General features: G+C 35.9%; 1 protein-coding gene across 5 annotated transcripts in view; it reads right to left on the reverse strand.

Moving 5' to 3' along the window:
- Nucleotides 1–407: 407 nt before the first annotated feature.
- STAG2 (STAG2 cohesin complex component) overlaps nucleotides 408–16,879 on the reverse strand; it is a 72,556-nt gene continuing 56,084 nt past the window's right edge. For 3 of the 5 annotated variants that reach the window (XM_064713349.1, XM_064713350.1, XM_064713351.1), the window contains exons 21-34: nucleotides 16,696–16,783; nucleotides 16,512–16,592; nucleotides 14,465–14,557; nucleotides 11,921–12,095; nucleotides 11,328–11,467; nucleotides 10,118–10,219; nucleotides 8,332–8,480; nucleotides 7,707–7,835; nucleotides 7,159–7,364; nucleotides 6,583–6,772; nucleotides 6,384–6,497; nucleotides 5,468–5,594; nucleotides 5,065–5,142; nucleotides 408–2,692 (exon numbers count right to left, since the gene is read on the reverse strand). In XM_064713349.1, the coding sequence (XP_064569419.1) occupies nucleotides 2,669–2,692; nucleotides 5,065–5,142; nucleotides 5,468–5,594; nucleotides 6,384–6,497; nucleotides 6,583–6,772; nucleotides 7,159–7,364; nucleotides 7,707–7,835; nucleotides 8,332–8,480; nucleotides 10,118–10,219; nucleotides 11,328–11,467; nucleotides 11,921–12,095; nucleotides 14,465–14,557; nucleotides 16,512–16,592; nucleotides 16,696–16,783 (1,696 nt within the window). In that variant the 3' untranslated portion in view covers nucleotides 408–2,668. Of the gene's footprint in view, nucleotides 2,693–4,219; nucleotides 4,526–5,064; nucleotides 5,143–5,467; nucleotides 5,595–6,383; nucleotides 6,498–6,582; nucleotides 6,773–7,158; nucleotides 7,365–7,706; nucleotides 7,836–8,331; nucleotides 8,481–10,117; nucleotides 10,220–11,327; nucleotides 11,468–11,920; nucleotides 12,096–14,464; nucleotides 14,558–16,511; nucleotides 16,593–16,695; nucleotides 16,784–16,879 lie in introns of those variants that run through there. The other 2 variants (XM_064713353.1, XM_064713352.1) reach the window with 2 other exon arrangements.

Here is a 16,879-nt window from a genome sequence, read left to right on the forward strand (position 1 = left end):
ACATTAGCAAGGATTAAAAGTTTTCTCTCTCTAAGATCTTAAAATTACTGCTTTAAAAAGTCTTGTACCAGAAAGGAGTTTTCAATTCCCAGCTAGAGGTGCTCAGTAGTTGAGGAGAGGGGAATGGGAGGGGATGTTTAGGGTTTTCCCCTCATTCCCTTGCTGTCTGGCCAATTAAGCTCAAAATGCTTACCAGGTGCATGATCAACTTATGGAATGGAAAGTAGCATACACAATTAATGGTATTTCCATTGGACTATGTACAGCATCTCCAATGTCAGAATCAAAAGCATTCTGAGTAAAATCAGATAAAAGTTTTTAGGAAAAAGAAACCAACAGAAAGGTTATTAATACACCTTTAGAAAACGTAACACAAAAATAATTAACCACTGCTTTCTTGGCATGTAAAAGTTCTATACAAATTTTAAAAATTTTATTTGCAGGTACTAACCTCTTCAAAAGCTCACTCTGTATTTACACTAATTCTTTTAACAAGTTTATCTCAAATTAAAGCATATTTAAAACAATCATGATTGCATTAACTTTTCTGCTTTAAATTATTACCCAATTAGTGCTTTATTCACATTTTAAAAACTTGTACAATTTATTACAAATATAAAACAGTGCAGTTTTTCATACATTATCCCAACTCTGAGACAAACACTTAAAAGACATGGAAAAAGATTTTGATTTCTATAAACATAACATTTGCATTACTCATACCCCTTTCTTCACTGTCCTCCCATAACCCCAATTTAAAAAGATCAAACATACAACATACTGTAGGTTTATTTTTATTCAAAAAGTTACTGTCTCAAGACATAAATACAAATCAGAAAACAGTACAATTAGGACAATAGAATGTGGAGGACAACAGGTTAAGGTAAATATATAAAACATTTTTAGCTGGTTGAAAACAAAGCTGTAAGAACTGCTTTCACAAAGAAACACTCCTTCAAGAGTAAGAAAAATCAACTTAAGTTTAAAATCATATATACAGTCCTCTCAGCAGTTCTATTAAATGCAGTGGTGTGGAAAACAATATAGGCAGTACTTTTAGACATGAGAGTATTTATTTATGTAAAATGAGTTAGGCAGATCTAGTTTTCATTTTGTTGTTACCCATGACCTAGTAAAATAATTATATTTTATCATGATCCTTTAGATAATCTATGGTTTTTGGCTACCACAGCCGAATGTTTAATTTCTGAGTCTAAAAACAGGAAGCCTTTTTGTATTCACCCATTTGGGGAGATTCTTGTATTGCAAGCGTATTAAGGCATGGAATGATTAAAATAATATACCTCAAGAACTGAGAGACAACTGACAAAAAATATACATATGTAATATAAGTTAATATTTCCTTTAAAATGATGTCTAGCTGCCTAAGCCTTGCAAAATGAGTCAATGTCAAAATGGCATAGATCCACTTTCTGTTTTAGACCAAATTTAATTTATTTGTGAATGGACACAAAATGAAATTTAAAGCTTAGCTTTTAAAGAATATTATGGGTTGTTTATGAGCTTCTATTATCCAATCTAATTTACATATAGAGGAAATGTACTGTAACCTGTTAGAAGTATCTTTAACCTGAAGACTGCTTGCAAAGACAGATAGATAAAACAATATAAAATACAAATTTAAAAATCATTTTTAAAGCATGAATTCTCATGCTCTTCTATTTTTAAACATTGTTAAACTTTCAATATATTTCTGAAACCTCATAATTTTAAGTTGGAATTTAAAAGTAAGAAAAAACTAAACAAACTGCGCAATTATAAAATCAGCACCAATTTATATATATATATAATTTTATTTAAAATTTAGATCCCTATTCCCACACTCTAATAAGCTGTATAATTTTTGTTTAGAATTTTTCTGCAAACATACTACAATAAGCTTCTTTTATTTGGAGACAAAATACAGTGGCACTACTGGAAGGAATTTCACAACATTACATTTTTCTTAAAGGACAAGCAAACTTTCAGGGTTGGTAATGGGCAAGCAAGAGTGAAATCTGTTATGTTCTGGTAGCTTATAGCTTATGGACCTTTCTGAGAAGGCTAACATGAAGCTTTTGGAATAAAAAGTGTGTTTTAGATTAAAAAGCTGTTAAAATTCTGTTTTATGTATTTATTTCCATGATTAATTGATACAAACCTTCTGTTGCTGAAGTTTGCATTTTATTGAAAATACTGACAACTCTTCTGGTTCGTTCTACACTGTGAGAAAACCAATCCATCTACTATTACAGCTCATGGACGTGAACAGCAATCCAGCAGAGCTCATGATTATTTAGTATAGCCAGCAAATGTGTAGAGAGGGGCTCAAATCTGTACCAAACACCTCTCAGACTGTTAAGATTAAAACTCAGAGGGAATACTTCTTATGATCCAGAAATAAACTGATAGCACATAAATAAAATATTGAATTTTTTCCCAACAAAAAGTGTAGCTTATCCTCAATTGTTTACTTGTCCTTTACATTTCTTTTTTCTTTCAGGCAAACAAAACTGCCCCTTCAATGCACTTGATCTTGAAAGCATGTCATTCTCCTTAGAGAAAAATCTGTTCAGAATTTCACTGTATCTACCACAATTTTGTATTGAAAAACTTCCTCTTCCACTTAGAAAATGACTTCACCACTGATTTATTTGCTGTTCTGGTATTAAAACATTGACACCCCAAGAACCTAAAAAAAAAGTTAGAAATGGTGTCAATTTGTAGTCTAATACACATTTAACAAATAACAAAGCAATTAGTATATAATTTAAGATTAAGACACTTCAAGATATGTTAAGGCATTATTAAGTTTATTTTTCTTTCAAACCAGATTAACCACACTTCTGATTTAGATAATAATATGGAAAGGGCTCCTCATTCATTAGAAATATTTTTCTCACACTTGAAATTAACTAGATCCAGTAGGAATAAAGCCTGTGTTTTAATTATTTTAGGTAATAATTGCAGAAGAATTTTTAGTTAGGTGCCTAACTCAGACTTCTTTGACATTCTATTGGCACTAACCTGAAATCAAATGTGTTATTACCAGCTACTAAACCTGGGACAAAACACTGCAGACACTGGCTGCTGCTGTGTCTGTGATGACAGAAACCACAGGCCATCCCACATCAGCCAGCCAGGACACAAATTTAACATTTCCTAGGAAACGTATTCACTCTGTCAGGACGACAGTGAAAAATCAAACAATCATCGGGTAAAATCAAGCAACTGTACTTCAGGAGACTGTGTAACTAGGGAAAGAAAAAGAATCAGTTTCCACTTCCCATGTGAGAACAAGCTATACAGCTTTCTATGTCAATGGAAGTATGTATGTGCCAAAAAGAAGATCCAGATTATGTGACTGTCTTAACATTTGTAGGACATTATAAAATCAGGCAGAGGCAAAACAGACCAAATTTTCCTGAACCTTGACAATGCTGTTCATGTTTATCTGTTTACAAACCCATTTTTACTGTTCTTTGAATTAGATTCACTTTGGGTGCCTCCTATAACAGAGCACACAGAACTGCCTCTGCTGCCAGCAGTAACTGGGCACATCCGACTAGAAGTCTAGTCATAAACCATGTGCATCCGAATAAATTAAACACCTATTAAAAACAAGTGCAACAGCTCCAAGAATAAGGGACCTCTGAAATAAATTATAAGAATAAAGCGAGTTAACTTTATTCCGAGAATGCTTTGCACTGATGCGATGATGTTTTTGCGCTGAACTCTGTCTTTAGACCGAGCCGTTTCCCGGCCCCGCCCGGCGCTCCCGGCGCTGCGCTGCCCGCGGCTGCCCCCGCGCGGCCGCTCCCGCGCACTGCAGCCGGCACAGCGCGGCCGGGCGGGAACCCCAACCTGCCCGAGCGGCCCCAGCAGTGTCAGAGCTGGAGCTGCAAGGGCTCTCACATCAATGAAATGCAGCCTGGAGAAGGCCATGGTTTCAGCATTGTCAGACTAAAAAGGGACTGGTACTTCACAGATCAGTCCAGGAAAAATTGAGAAGAGGAGGGGAAGAATTATTGTAAAACAGAATGTCAGAGAACAGGCGAGATATTTTCTTGGTGTTAATTCAGGAAAGAACACACAACAGCCAGACACACAGCCTAACTGATTCATTATTACTAAAGCAAAGCCCTACTGGTACAAAATATATGGATTTGCAATTATTAAAACAGTATTTAGGACTTCTTTCTCCCATAAACATGAACAAGTTCACGCTGCAACAATACTGTAAAAAAATACATAACCATCTTCCAAATTCCACCAAGCTGTCCAAGATTCCCAGGAAGCCTTGTTGTACTGTCCTCTGCTGGCTTGCTGCAGCTTGTTATTTCCAGTGTAATTTTGTACCAGCTACCCAGGGTCAAAAATGGCTGCATACTTTACAAGTAGTTCAAGACAGAAGGAATCCCTCATGCAGATTTTTAAAAGAGAATAGAGACTGCAGATTTATCAAGTCGGATAAAAGGGCAACTGCAAGCAGAAACTACAGACTTCGGATGTTTTGGACCTAAAACTTTATATGGAAAGAAAAAATACCTCTCATCTCTATAAACAGATATCTGTATTATCTCTTATTTTCTCCATTATCTTACTTATGCACAAAAGTAAATATGCCAATTAAAAAAAACCCACAAAATGCAAACCATCTAGTGCTGACATTTGGTAATGACATCAGAGTCACTGAACTAAGCTCAGCACAACAGGAAACTTGCCTTTAATACTGTGTATGCACATTTCTTCATTTTTCTAATGCTCTTTGCTATCAGCCTCTGCTACAGTCTTTTCCATAACAAATGTGTTTTCTGCTCAGAATCATAGGCTTTTAACTTTTACATAGCTATATATAGATATTAAGAACAAAAATCCCATAAAATGGCAAGGAACACTGACTATCCTAGAATGTATGGAGCTGAATTACTGTACCAGTCTGTCAAAATAAGTTAACAATGACAACCTGAGTATTGCATTCTTTCCATTTAAAATCTGAAGTAAGAGAGTATGGCAACCTTAAGACTGATTTACATTACTTGCCCCTTATGTAAGTGAACCTACCGATTCATCCATGATTGAAGCAGGGTCAAAGAAATCTGGTTTTAGCTCCGTTCGTTCTCTCCTGTTCTTTGATGGTGGCTTTAGAAAGCAAACAAACAAACAGGTTAAGTGCAATTTCACCAGAAAAACAGAGGTTTTACACTGTAGTCAGTGAAGCTGAACTCTCAAGGGGTAGAAATTCACAAGGGATAAATGTTATTAGTTATGACAGGAAGTGTTCTTGTTTTTGTAAGGCAGTTGGAGCAGATGGCTCTTATATACAGACAACAGCACAGCCCTTTAGCAAGGCAGAAAGCAACCAGAATGATTTTTATTTTATAAGAAGGAAAATTTAATTCAAATATTTTACTTTAAAAGCAGAAATGCAAATCCCAAGACCACTAAAAGTAAGTAAATTTCTTACTAGGTCTATGTCCATGGTGTCAAAATCCATGCCTTCATTAAGATCTTCAATCCGCCCTTCTGATGACATCATCACATCTTCAACAATTGGCTCTTCATCATCCTCCATTAGACTTGTGCCACGTCGACTGAAATGAAAAGCGAGACTGTTTAGCACTAAATCAAGTTAACTTCTATCAATTTAAAAAGCTAATGCTCAGTAAAGGACTCCTAACAAATGGTGATTCCATTAGATAAAGCAGAAATGAAGTAATGAAATGAATGCACAACTACTACTAAAGAAAGCTGGTATTTAACCAGAAGATACTAAGAGGGCATGAGACAATGCCTAACAAAGGTCAGTTTAGACAACCATGGGACATTTCTAAATGGGTATTCTGAGAGGGTGTGAGAACTGGTAAGCAGATCTACTCCATACCTAATTTATGCTCAAGTGAGAATGAACTTAAGTTTTGCCACTTAAAGAAAAATTGTTTCTGCCTTATGATAAGGCCAGAAAGAATGCCTTTGAAATAAAGTAGATGTGTAAAACCATTACAAATACACCCACACAGTCCTTCATCCTCTCTCCTCAAATTCCACATGAAACATCAGAACTTATGAGAAAACTAAGGAGTCATTCTAATTATACTAATCGGTGCCATTGTATTAAAAAAAAGCCACCACTTAAACAATGTTACATGAAGTACTGGATATAAAACAATCAAAAGTAGGGGAAAGATGTAACGCTCCTCAATACATGTGGTTTTGGTTGCAATGTGTACTTTTTTTCTGCAGAACTACACTGCCCTTAAGAATGCAGAGAACTTTTGAACTTAGAAGATGTATCTCTCTTAAAAGATACAGGTGTACCACTGCATTTATAAACCCTCCCCTCCCCTCCCTGACCCAGGGAAGGAGCACTTCACTGCACTCACATGGCGTGTTGCAAGTTGCTTCTCAGCTTGACGTAGTTCATCGCTGCCCTCTCCTGTTGTTGTCGCGCGGCTTCTTCCTGTTGCCTTTGAGCCAACATCCACGTTACTTGCGTGCTTAAAAAGACCATTATTCTATTTTAAACATGTACTGGTTTTGTGTATGGACACTAAGACAAAGCAGACCTACTGCTGTACGTACTTGTAGTCGAGCGGCGGTTGGTGGTGCTCGGGCTGCATGGGATAGACGCCCATGTAGTTCTCGTCGGGTCGCAATCTCTTGGGCTCCCTCATTATCGTGGAGGTGAGCTGAGGTGTCTGCATCATCACTGGGGTGTGCATTGACTGCTCCCTGTTCAGCCACATACTGTCACTACTGCTGCTTTCTTCAGCTGGAAGCAAACACAGCAAGAACACCCGTGAAGTGTTTTTCAAACTAGTCTAAAAGTCAATGCTGAAACAAAAATTAAATGTGTGATACAGAGAATCAATTGCTTTACTTTTTGCCACAAAGTCTTACATGTGCCTCAAAGGGCTTGGATTTATAATCACTGGCTGGAGCATTTCTATACTTTTCTACTGTATGACTCAACACTGTATAGTGCCCTTTTCTTCTGTGAATCAAATGAATACTTTTCCCACTAAGACACATACATGATCAGAGGCAACCTGTTCTGAAAAAATACATAAAGGCATACCAATATAGTCACACTAAGAAATATGAAACAATGTGTGCAGTTTATATGAATATCTATTGTAGTAAAGTTTAAAGTTCTACCTTCGGGTACTTTCCGCTTGCCTGTTGCTGGCTTTGTCTTCTTATTTCTTACTGTAGATCCTCGACTACTGATTCCACTAATCACTGACATGGTGTCATCATCCCCACCGGCTAATAACGAGTTCCGGTAGGACATGAGAGGAAGCCACACATCTTCTCTTCGTAGAGACATCTGAAAGGTCATGAACTTCTCCAAGTAAACATACCTTGAAATGAAACAAGAAATACAGAGATGCAAAAATCTGTAACAAAATGTTACCATGTCAAGATAAGCAACTACTGAAATTACCAGCCAATGTTAATTTCACAAAACACAAAGACCTGACAACAGCAAATCTGGAACACAATTTCTGTTTGTTCACCATAAAATGAAAAATAACAATAAACACAATTCACCTTCTGTGAGTATACTTGACTACATTAGTGTAAACTTACCTTGATGCGTCAAAGATTCCATTTTAGATGAATACAATACACAAATATTTATTCTGATGCACATCTTTTGAGGTTATCATTACAAATACTACGAATATTAAGAAAATACTTACACTGTTCTTTTGTCTTGTCTGAGAAGTTTCGAGGAGAACTCACTGAGAATGTCAAGAAATGCCAAATTTAATGGTGGGTGGCTCTCACCTTGTGGATTAGGCTCCTTAAAAGCAAATTCTATGCCATCCCTAAGCACAAAAAAAAAAATTACATCAGACAAAGAACAAACAGAAGTTCAAAACACTGTGAGCTACTAAAACCAAACCCCTTTCCTTTATGTCAAGAAAGCATTAATTTGATGTTTCCATATTCCAGCAAAAAAAGTGAACACTAGTTATTATTTTAATCTAGACACACTCTTTCTGCCGTGGAATTTCTACCTTGCATTGCAGGTTTTCTGCATGAGGCCAACATGATCACCACTGACAATGAAGTGGATCTTTTCTTATTGTTATAGACCAGACATTAAAAAGCTTGTTCATTATAGCATCACTGCTATAATTTACATGCTTATACAATGATGCTGGAGAACACCAACAATATTAAACATTTAGGTTTTACTCAGAGACAAAACTGCACTCATCCCCTAATTAATATATGGGCTATATCATCTCTAGGGCTGAGGCACTTAGTATTAACAAACTCATTTTCAAAGAATGGAAGTAATACAAAGCACACAATTACTTGTGTAACATAGCAATAGCTTCTCTTGTTTTCAACTGATCCAATCCAAATGTTAAAGCAAAACGTCGAGCAAGTTCCTTTATGCCACTGAACGTTGGTGATGATCTGTCAAAATTATAACCATTTTCTTGAATCATTTCATTGAAGAGCTGCATGGAATAAAAAGGGAAATTTTTATGTATTAAAAGATTATGTCAAACTTTGGACTAGAGATAAGTTTCAGTTTAAAAGTATGTTTCACAGCTTTTTCCTCCCACTGCTAATCTGACAACACCAAGAGACAAACATGGACATTTTGGACAATGAAGCCAAAGCTACTCTTGAAGAGTCTGCACCCCAGAGATAACTTTGAGATGCACTGATCAAGCACTCATCAAACTGTAGACATAGTGGATGACAGATTTCAGTGCTTCACTAACTCAAAGTGTTCTTAAGCTGAGAATACAAAAAATTAGTAGGATTCCCTAATTACATACACCAACAGAGAAGAAATAAATGGGCTGATCTTCACCTGGTCTTTACTAAAATACTTTGTCAAACTACTAGTTCCCAATTCTTTTTTCTTCTCAAAATACACGTATAAAGAAGAAACTCTAAAATGGAGATATGTTCAGGGAAATTGCCAAAGACAGCAGAAATTCTGTACCCAATTATGAGATTTTTAAGTACTCATCAATAGTTGTCAAAGTCAAATACTCTGAACTTCAGTCTTTTCTTTTCTTTGATCAATCCTTTCTCAATTCTACTGAATTCAACTATAATGCGCTTCAATAATACATTTTTCTATTTTTTAAATTTTGTCTAACACACCCTTCACTCTTTTGTATCACAAAGAATGAAACAAAGAGTGTTTAGTTACATATTTTACACTGCAGTTCCACCAGCTACTTAAGAGTCATGCTGCTATCAAAAGGAAAGGCCTCATCCTGCCTTGTTTTGGCAATATCCATACTGATAAGCCAGTCCTTACTTTAGTAAGGACTATTTCCATTTGGCCTCCACCAGGCTCAATACCCAGATCCACAGTCACTATGTGGCTTTATAATCTTCAGTCAAAAACCAGGGATAGAGAAAATATATTTGGGTAGATTTTCCTTTCATGGATAGAAGTGATCTATGCTGGATTACAGTGCTTTGGAGATGTATGTCTCCACTGTTCTGAGCCTGTGAATAAAATCCATGCAGATGGTTTATGTGAGCAGATTAATCAAATGTTAACTTTAACTGAATTCGTCAGGTTTCCACACAAACTTTACTGAAGAGAGCATTAAATTATGTTTTATTGTCAAATGTGTGAAGTCTCTACTAAACATTAAGAAATTACTAAAACTTCATATTAATTCTCAGAATAGTTAAAAAAAACCAAAACCAAAACAACACACCAAAAGCAAAACAAAACCTCCACAAAAAACCCCCAACCCCCTACCACACAGGCAGGAAGTATTTATCTGTTCACAAACAAGAAAACTTGCCACCTCACAACACATATCTGAATATTTTACTTAAAATATTGTTTTAGAGTTATGAAGGTTTCATAGAGTTACACTCATTTTGTATTTATTGACCACTCCTACATTTTCTGTGGTACAATATATGGTAAGTATAGGAAGACTTATGGCAGTTTTTCACATAGTTGTAGAAAATGCAGAAAATGTGTTTAAGTTTAGACCTACTTATCCGTACTGCCCATCAAGATTTCATCATCAATATCTGAAACTACTTACTAAACAACAGGATATCATCTACAGGATGAAATTTCATGCATAAAAATATTGTAAACTCTTACCTGCTGCAAACTAAGAATAAGTGTTTTAGCACACTGGATTTTGTCTATCTGTCTTGTTTTACTCATCGTTTCTTTAATAATATCACCATAGTCATTGTAATACTAGGAAAAAGAAAAAAAAAGGTTAACTGTCAATGTTAGTTGAAAACATTGCAACTACTGAATTCTTCTGAAAACAAAATCTAGGATATGAACTTCTAAAAAGAAAAATCAAACATTATCTAAAGGGAAAAAAACCCAACATGTTCATGATTACATCAAAATTACACCCTAAACTATCTCCAGAATAATAATTGAAAAAAAACCTAAATGCAAAAAGAATAAACCCACTTTTCATTCTTGCAGTATTACTTTAGAGGCAGAATGACCTATTTATCTTCATGACATATTTGTTAATGACACGTGTTCACCCCTTCAGGGTACATTATTAGAATGTAATCTTTTTACCAACTCCTGTAACTCTGGTGAGGAGTTTTATTTTCTTTGCTGAAAGGATGCACTTACAGACAGCATCATAGGTATAATTTGTCTAACAAAGGCAGCTGTCTGTTCAGTTTTTAAAGTATTTCAGGTTTAAGAAAGACCCAATTAGTTATTTGGAGAATCAAAAATATATGTAGGACATTCAAGACAGATATAAAAGCAGGCTGCCGAAATTTTAGGATTTTAAGGTAATCACAAAGGAGCAAAGCTTGATCATGTTCACAAAATGAGAACTCATATTAGTGTGCAGCTGTGAATCCCATGAGCCAGGAGAGGTTTTTATATTTAAGTAAGATTGAAACAGATATAAAGATAATGGGGAGAGGGAACTCAAATTTTACTTCCACCAAGTTTAAACTTAAATTATTGAATGAGACTAGACATTATGGAGTTGATCTTGGGAAGAACATTCTCAAAAGGCCTACTAAACTAATAAGTGAATTAGAAAGACACTATCAATCAGAGTAAGAAAATAAAACTAGTAAAAACAACATTAAAATAATTAGTTTCCCTCCCCGGTCCCCACCACCCACACAACACTGGAACTGTAAATCTCACCTCAGTAATTTTTCTTCCTACATACAAAAAAGGGCCTACAACTGCGGAGTTTTGAATTCTTCACATTTTGAACCTGTTATCTTGCAAGGTAAAAAACAAGTAACAAAAATCCTACAACTGCTGTATTCTAGTAGTTTTATGAAGTAGCACTCCTAAGCTTCAACTTTACCTTCATATATTGCTTGAAAATGTCGGCGGCTGTGTTCATTTCCACCACAGTATACACAATGAGCTTACAGAAAGCTGCAAGCAGGTTTCTTCTTTTGTGCAATGCTTCAATTTTGCTGGCTTCATCATCCTGCTGTCCATCTAGAAAGAGTTCAGAACAGGAAAACTGTCAGGTTTAAAGACCTATGTTTAAGTATTTATATATAAAACTGATATGGGCTAGTGGTCATGATTCAGAAAATCAGATCTCAGTTCTGATGGCAACACACTTCACTGTCCACTGACATGTCTGTTACCCTGATACAGAGATAAATATTTGAACCTACTAAACCAAACCTTTATTGCAATTATCCTACGTGTTCCCAATACAGAAAATCCTTTATTCAGCTGCTGACATTTAAAAGCCACACCTACCTTTGTGTACATGCACACCTCTCAATGACAAAACAAAATTAAAACAAAAAAATAACCAGGCAAACAAGAAAAAAACCAACAACAAAATACCACCACCACAAAAACACAGAAATGCATAAAGAAACAAAGATATTAGTTAGAAAACAAAAAATAAAAAGGTAATTTAAGTTTTGTACAAACCCGCACTATTATTATCATCATCCTGATCAATGAAGACATGATCTAAAATAAAACTGAGTAGTTCAGATTGCAAGGAAGAATCAGGAGTGTAAACAAGTGGCTCCAACATGTCACGTCCTCCTGTCATAATCTGATGGCTGAAGATCATCAACACATCACACAGAATTGTGAAAGCCTGTTAAAAAGAAACCTTAATAAATACTTGTTTGGAAAGCAGATTTTGTTTAGAATAATGTATTTGCACTTGAGAAAATACTCAAGATCTCAACAGTGTACACAGGCCACTAAAGCCCTACACAACTACAAAGGCCAACTGAATTCAAAATGTGGACAGCTTCACACAGCAGGTTCCTGTATCAAGACTGGGTCTCCAAATAAAAATATTGCACAGATGATGCCAAATTATATGTGAAAATATTGCAAGACTAAAACATGAGAAGCCTGAAACTCCCAAATTGTATCTGACTGATACTACATTCGGTCACTAGAGAACTTTGTGGACTCTGACCATAGTACAATCTCCTTTTTGCTGTCTTTTCTTAAAAATGTTTCAATCACATTTGTTTAACATATAACAGCTGAGATTATTCAATCCCTGTAAATCCTAATGTCCAAACATGCAAAAGTACAACCAACTTTTTCTTTTGTTGGCTAACTTGTACATCTGATATCAGATTTAAATGTCTGTACTCCACTGCCCCAGAAGGCTCAAATGACTTAGTACCTGACATTCTTCAAATGAGCAGACCAAGGCAAGAAGCTGCTTAGTGCTGCACCTTCTCTTTGGCTCTAATCTCCTAAGTACTTCCATGAACAGGTCTGTTCTCTAACTCCTCAAAGTGAGTATTACTAATTCCTGGTCACAAAAAATTCATGTGCCCCTCTGAATTCCCTTGTGTCCTTCCATGAGATGAAAGGAGGGAAGTGGAACCCAGAGAAGTGGAACATTGTACCTGTGTGACAGGTACCCTGTGTAACCAGGCAGCTCCAGTTTCCAGAGTGTTCACCAGAGTCAGAGTCATACAGCCTCTTAGGCCTACTCAGAGCTTCAGTAATATTTGTTACTAGCACATTCACACCCTACACCTTGTGATTATTACACCAGATAGCTCTTGGACATAGAACATGCCTATTAAGCTCCAGGAATACTCTTCTTCTAGCAAGAGTTTCAAAAGCTGCAGTTGTGCGACTCAGTGGACCAGATTTTCCACTTTAACCAGGTTATTATTATCTTCAGCAGCAAAAAGGCTCCTGGCTTTCTATGTCTTTAATTAAACAGTCTACCTAGAAGATAATCTGGTCCTTCCCCTGTAGAGACACTTCATTTTCTTTCATTTTAGCATTTTAAATGTTGTTAAAGGCTTTTACTTAGAATTAATTCTGCTATCAGTAACCTGTGCTCTTCACTGGAACCTCAAACTCCTATGAGTATCCTGGCCAAAGAACTACTTGCTCACAGATTGAAGAGACTCAGCTCCTACAGTTCAATTTAATTTTTTTTTTTTAACTGTTATTCTCAGAACTCAGGACAAGTGTTTCCCAATGTCTCAATTCTTTTTGAAACGGAAGCAAAAACTAAGGACCACCCCCAAAACCTTCATGCAAGCATTTCAAAAAGTCAGGACTTCTGTCTTCTGCCTGAAGTGTCACACATTACTTACTCAAGCTCAATATCTACATTTTTTACGTCTGAAACATTTGGAACTGAAACATTTAGGAGCTAAAACTCTCCCCACAAAGGGCAATTGTATGAGGGACTAACTATAAAACTGCTCATCAAGCAGTGTATCATTGCTGAGGCTTCCAAGCATTTGCTACAGCATCTCTGAACAACACTATTACCAACAGAGCAGTGTGAGAGTGTTCCTAAAGGCAACTCCAAGAATTCCCATTTCCCAACAATAAACTCTCCTAGGTTAAGTGAATACTTTGTGAATGTACATATTCATACATATTCAAACATATACACACTCATCGTAAGTAGTCACTTTTTTCCTCCTGATTTTGAGATGCCCAAATTTTTGGGACTCTGAAAAACTGAGGAATATATTGTGTCATGAAGCAACACAGAGAAGGAAGAGAAGGTGCACCTGCACGCATTCAAAGACAGAACTAAAAAAACCCTTTTAAATTGCTGTCCTTAGCTAGTTTTGAGGCTATGAATCCACAGCTCCACAGGAGATGTGGGTCATTAGCACATGGAAAGCAAGAGGTTTGAAATGGAACTCTCACTCAGCTTATACCCAGAGGCTTCTACAGTGCACCTGCAGAGTCATTACTAAAAGTAACAAAAAGCTCCTTTGCATAAAACATTATGCTGCCTAAAATTACTCAAAAGAATCAAGTTTAAATGGATTCTGAAATCCTATGTACAGGAGGAGGACAAGCATACAAGCACCATGTGCACTGACACTCAAAGGGCACTCAGCTTGAACGGCCAGGACATCACATTCCCACATAAGTGACAAAAATATTGGCAAGAGGAACTTTTCAGCTGCTTTAAAGTACAGTATTAGAAGACTCCAAGTAACAACAGCCACTAACCTGTTCCTTAACAGCAGTATTTACATTGGTCAGGTAGTGTTGACAGATTTGACAGAACACTCTCATCTGCTTCTTTAGACGTAGAAGATCCTCCTTTAAAAAGAATGATTTCATGTAACAGTTTTGCTTTTCCAATTGTACAGTCCCATACAGTGCATTCACTTTTACAGAGCATTTCACCACAGATCTCAGTGGTAACATTCAAGTCCAGTACATTATTTTTAAAAATCACCATTACAAATAAAATTAGCAAGTAGCAATTTCCCTAATTTTGTCATTCTGTGTAGCACAGAAGAGATGGCAGTTGGGATGAAAATCGTGTTATTTTATTAAAAAAAGCAGTAACTAAAAAATCTGTTATGTAGGAGCAGAAAACAATCTCAATAAGGCACCACTTTTCATTAGGTTCTTATCATTCCTGCTGAAAGTACTACAAATTACATTTTGCTGCAAAACAGCTAGGTTTTAATCTTCATTTCTAAACTAACTTGTCAGTATTTAGCTCACCTTTCTGCCATTAGGCTTGTGATAAAGCTTTAATCACAATTACAAAAACCTCAAGACTGCTGTTTACCCTTTAAAGAATAAGGTAACAAAACCTCCAAATCCTTCACACACCTACACCACCTCTCAACAATCTGTGCAGCCACTTCTTATCAGGTATTTGGGGTTGGAAATGTTAAAAGCCATCAAGACACAGATGGGTAAACTAACCAGCCAGTGGTGAAGTTCATATTCATCTCAACACCTTCAGACTATGATTACTCACTGGACTAAAGAAGTCTCAACAGATAGGGGAAAACCACAGTAATCTGATACAGGTGCTCTCTGTTATAAGATCATTAGTACAAGTTACATAGCATGATTTCCCACTCCTGCATCTACCAGAAGCTCAAACTACAACATCCTAAAATTAAAATAAAAGGAAAAATGTATGTGTCCTCACATTAAAATGAGAATATTGTAGTAATGGATTATTAATTACTCATACACTATTAATGTCATGAGTTCCCTTTGTTTTCTCCCTAGTAAATTGTGACAGTCATAACTTTTTTTTCTTGTATTAATTATAGGCATGATAATCAAAGTGTTTTAAAAACCTGAAGAATTTCCTTGCCTCCCCTCTGACATAAAGAAAGGTGTGTTAACAGTAACTCCAATAATGAAGTGCAACTCCAGCATAGATTTCCAGTAAAAAACTGGAAACTGCAGGAAAAGTATGTTTGATTACAGGGATTACATCTTTTACTTTTGAGAAATAATTAAAATGCTTCAGCACTTACAAACTCCATTCTAAACTAGCTAGTCCTTTTGAAAAAAAGCATTTTTTCATGTGGCAGTTCACACAGTGAACCACCTAATCAACTTCTTCAAGCAATGCTGGATACAGGAAATCTTAATTCTTTCTCTAAGATTTTTCAAGAAGTGAAATTGGAAAGATGACATTTACCAGAGCTTTGCCCTTCAAGATTACTATACATAGAACCAGAACAGGGCCGCTCATCATTCCCTGAAAAAAATGAACTTAATCTTTTCACATCTTTATTTAACAACAGATTTAAAAGACCAATGAAGGATAAAGCAGGATTGTGACATACTGAGCAATAAGAATACTATGATAGTACAAAGTCTTAGATCTCACCAACTTGTCACTGATACTTCAAGGTTTCCAAACAAATCCAAACCCACTACCTAAGAGTAGTAACACTAACTATACTGTGTTTGGCAACTTCCATTCTACCCCTTCTTGGTACTGTTACTGTGGCTGATAGGTATCATGTTGAATTCAGTCAAATTAAACATAATACAAAATAAAATAATATATTTTAAATAATAAAAGCAATTAAAGGAAGTACTAGGTTTGCAAAAGTAAAGAATGTGACTACTAAAACTATTCATTCAGAAGAACTTATTAAAAAAGCAGGATTAGGTAGGTATCAAAATAAAAAACATTCTTAGTTTTAATTAATGCCATCACAGTCCCCACTTGATGACACTGCACTGTGTACAAATGTTTATTTACTCACACAACTGGAACAAGGCATACCTTTGTGGAACTGCTTTCAGTAACTTTTGCTAGCTGCCAAAGGATTACATAATGAGTACACTGCAGTGCATGAATAACAATCTGAAATCAAAAGGAAAGAAAGCATTAGACAACAAAGACCAATAAAAGACAGCAACAAAAGGTATTTGTTGTTGTGTCTAAAGAACACATTTTAACTACAGACCTGTTCTGGCATGTCTCCATTTTCAATGCCAGTTTTCAATAGCTTGTAGTTGCAGCCAAACAAGTCCCATCTTGATAGGTCATGAGCACTGGACACATTGGAAATGAAGCAAAAAGTATTATTTAACTAACACTTTTTCTGCAATTTGAGGTTAACAACTACTAAAAGCTGTCAAAAATAATTA

The sequence above is a fragment of the Zonotrichia leucophrys genome, chromosome 4A (assembly GCF_028769735.1).
Source record: "Zonotrichia leucophrys gambelii isolate GWCS_2022_RI chromosome 4A, RI_Zleu_2.0, whole genome shotgun sequence".
Lineage (NCBI taxonomy): Eukaryota > Metazoa > Chordata > Aves > Passeriformes > Passerellidae > Zonotrichia > Zonotrichia leucophrys.